The sequence below is a fragment of the Pelodiscus sinensis genome, chromosome 30 (assembly GCF_049634645.1).
Source record: "Pelodiscus sinensis isolate JC-2024 chromosome 30, ASM4963464v1, whole genome shotgun sequence".
Classification (NCBI taxonomy): Eukaryota; Metazoa; Chordata; order Testudines; family Trionychidae; genus Pelodiscus; species Pelodiscus sinensis.
Genome location: NC_134740.1, coordinates 12,397,509 through 12,400,578, shown reverse-complemented (window position 1 = coordinate 12,400,578; position 3,070 = coordinate 12,397,509). Strand labels below are relative to the sequence as shown.

The 3,070-nt window shown below is 47.1% G+C and overlaps 1 protein-coding gene across 1 annotated transcript; it reads right to left on the bottom strand.

Moving 5' to 3' along the window:
- Window positions 1–1,613: 1,613 nt before the first annotated feature.
- LOC142821305 (olfactory receptor 6C3-like) lies at window positions 1,614–2,576 on the bottom strand. Its single transcript, XM_075912167.1, has 2 exons — window positions 1,877–2,576; window positions 1,614–1,729 (listed from the first exon to the last, which is right to left on the bottom strand). The coding sequence occupies exons 1-2, from the start codon at window positions 2,574–2,576 to the stop codon at window positions 1,614–1,616; spliced, it is 816 nt and encodes a 271-aa protein (XP_075768282.1).
- Between the last annotated feature and the right edge of the window lie 494 nt (window positions 2,577–3,070).

Sequence of the window (3,070 nt, the reverse complement as noted above, 5' to 3'; positions counted from 1 at the left end):
GCTTGGGCATTTGGATCGTGCCACTCCCAGGTGACAGATCCGTTGGGGCATCTCTTAGTCTTTCCCAGACTGCCCGCTGTGAAGGGATTTTTTTTCTAGCAGCTAAAATCTGATGTGTAATAAGCTCTTCCTATAAAGAGGGCATCTGTCAGCCTGTTGGCTGCCTTCTGCGACAGGACCCCACTCCTAGCAGTAAAGACACAGACCTTAAACCTTTCTTCAGCATACACATACATACACTGCCCTGACAGTTGGCTGACAGCCTGCCAGGAGCTCCCCATGACCCAGATGTGGCCCAAAAGCTGCTATTGACCTACCCTGGGGCGCAAACATGCGGTGGCAGAACTGAAAGAGGAGAGACAGATTCAGTGGAATTTGATGCTTCTGTTCACTTTATTTCTCCCTCCTGGGTGGTAAAGAGGTGAGGCCACAATTGCATTTCTGCCTGGGCGCAGCAGGCCTGTTGGCAAATACGGAGGCTGATTTAAGCCAACCTGTCTAGTGCGTTTGGGTTCTCATTTCCTATTCCACTTAATTCATCCATTTCTTTTTATTTGCATAGTGAGGGACGAAGAGTCTTATGAGTATGGGAAATTGCTGCCAAACTGTTTCCTTTTGTATTTTATATCTCGATATCAACACCTGTACTGGAAGCAGTATGGACAGAGACAGACATGTCTTGGCTCTGACAAATGTATGGACAGGCAGGAAATTTCATTGGAAGGACACTTAACGTACTTTCTGCACAGCGGCATTGTTTTGGAATGACTTCATCTGCGTCTACACAGCAGGCCGTTGTTTTGAAATAATGTCAAAATACTGTCAGGCTGGAGGATTTCTTCATCCAACTCCTGTAACCCTCATGGTACGAGGAGTAAGGAAAGCTGGAGAAAGAGGGCTCTATTTTGAAATACGGGCTGTGTAGACACTCCCAGTTTTGAAATAGGCTATTTCAAAATAAGCTGTGCAACTGATGTAGCTCAATTTGTGTCACTTCTTTCAAGTTATGTCCTGCGGTGTAGATGCACTCATAGGGTACATCAAAACTACATAGCTCCATCGAAGGAGCCATGTTGTTTTCTTTGTTCGGCAAAGGGAAATGAAGCCGTGATTTAAATAATCGCGGCTTCATTTACATTTAAATGGCTGCCTCACTCTGCCGATCAGCTGATTGTCGGCAGATCGGGGCAGTCTGGACGCTGTCGACATGAAAGCCCTTTATCAACCTTCCCCGTAACTCTCATCCTACGAGGCATAATGGGGAGGTTAATAAACGGCTTTCAGGTCAGCGCGGGAGCATCCAGACTAGCACGCTGGGCCAACAATGAAATGATTTAAATTTAAATGAAGCCACGATTATTTAAATAGCGGCTTCATTTCCCTCTGCCAATCAGCCTACTCTACATGGCTCCATCGATGGAGCCATGAAGTTTCGACACACCCATAGATTCCCAACTCTACTCAAAAATTCACTCGCTTTTGTAGCAGAAGGAAGGAAGGAAGGAAGGAAGCAAGGAAAGGAGGAATTTCCTGTTTTCAAGAAGCCAAATTGGCCATGTGTAAGGAAATGTATCACTTTATCCCTACTTTAGTATGTACCAAAATTTGACCTTTCACACTTCAGGCCTGTGTCTGAAAGCAACCAGTTTCAGAAGAGCTTTTCTAAGGGCCTGATGGACATCCTTGTTTCTCAGGCAGTAGAGGACAGGGTTGAGCAAGGGGATCAGGACTGCGAACCAAACGGACATTATTTTGTACACAATTGCGGGAGGGTTGATCAGCGGCACCACATAGTTGGTAATTACACTCACATAGTAAAGTGTCACCACAATGAGGTGGGAGGAGCAGGTGGAAAAGGCCTTTTGCCTCCCTGTGCTGGAAGGGATTCTCAGGATGCTGGTGATGATGCGAATGTAGGATGTCACGGTCAGCAGAAAGACCCCAATGTTTGATATGATCGAGAAATAAAATGCCAGCCGTTGCAGAATCCTGGTGTTGCCACAGAACGAATCTATAAGGACTGCAAAATCACAATAGAAATGGTCAAATTCTTTGGGACCACAGTATCTGAATTGCAGAATGAAAATGTGCAGCATGACGTAGTAGGCAATGCCGAATATCCAGGCCCAGGCCACCAAGTGACCACAAACCCGGCTGTTCATGAGAGCATTGTAACGGAGGGGGTGGCAGATCGCTAGATACCGATCGTAGCACATGGCCGTGAGCAGCAGACATTCTGCATTGGACAGGATAACAGAGATATAGAATTGCACGTAGCAGTTCTGTAGAGAAATGGTTCTGTCCCCGGTCGCCAGACTGCCAATCAGCCTGGGCAGAATGGTGGAGACAAAGCAGATCTCCACAGTGGACAAGTTGGCCACAAAGTAGTACATGGGGGTGTGAAGGTGCGAATCAGACACCACTAGCACAACGATGAGGAGGTTCCCAGTCACAGCCGCAATGTAGATCACTAGAAACAGCAGGAAGAGGAGGGGCTGCAGTTCTGGGTCATTCCCAAACCCGAGAAGAATCAATTCCACAATGAGTGTTTGATTCCTTCTTTCTGCTGCCTCCATAATTCATATCTAGAAACAGAAAAGCATCAGAGATTCAGGGAGAACCTGCAGACAGGTTGTGCTGTTGGACACGTGGGCCAAAAACCTGGGCTCGCTGGATCTCTCCACTTCAAAAATGAAGTAGCCCTTTGGCAGAGGAAAACGCATTTAATGAAAAAGTCGCAGTTCCGAGGGGAACCAGGAACATGAAACCTCTGTGAATTACAGCACTTCCCACTCAGCTGCCTGACCCCTCTTGATCATTAAACCCTTTTGTGCCGGGAATTGGAAATCTCTTCCTCATGTCAGTGTCCTACCAGCCAACCTAGAGAACACAAGAGTCAATCGATGGCAAAGGGAGGATGTTTAACGTTCAAACAGGGGTAAGCCCACCCTGCAGTGGGGAGGTGTGTTTCCCAGCTGAGCTAGCATGCATGACCTTTGATCAAGTTAGCATCATCAAATGAGCAGTGAGAACAGGGCAGCAGAAGCGGTGCACTGGGGTTCACACCTAG

What these genes read in the sequence shown, in the direction of transcription:
- LOC142821305 (XM_075912167.1), bottom strand. Translation starts at nt 2,576, where the DNA reads ATGGAGGCAGCAGAAAGAAGGAATCAAACACTCATTGTGGAATTGATT. An exon ending in CATCCTGAGAATCCCTTCCA is followed by an intron (nt 1,730 to 1,876) that starts GCACAGGGAGGC and finishes TTTGGTTCGCAG; the next exon opens with TCCTGATCCCCTTGCTCAAC.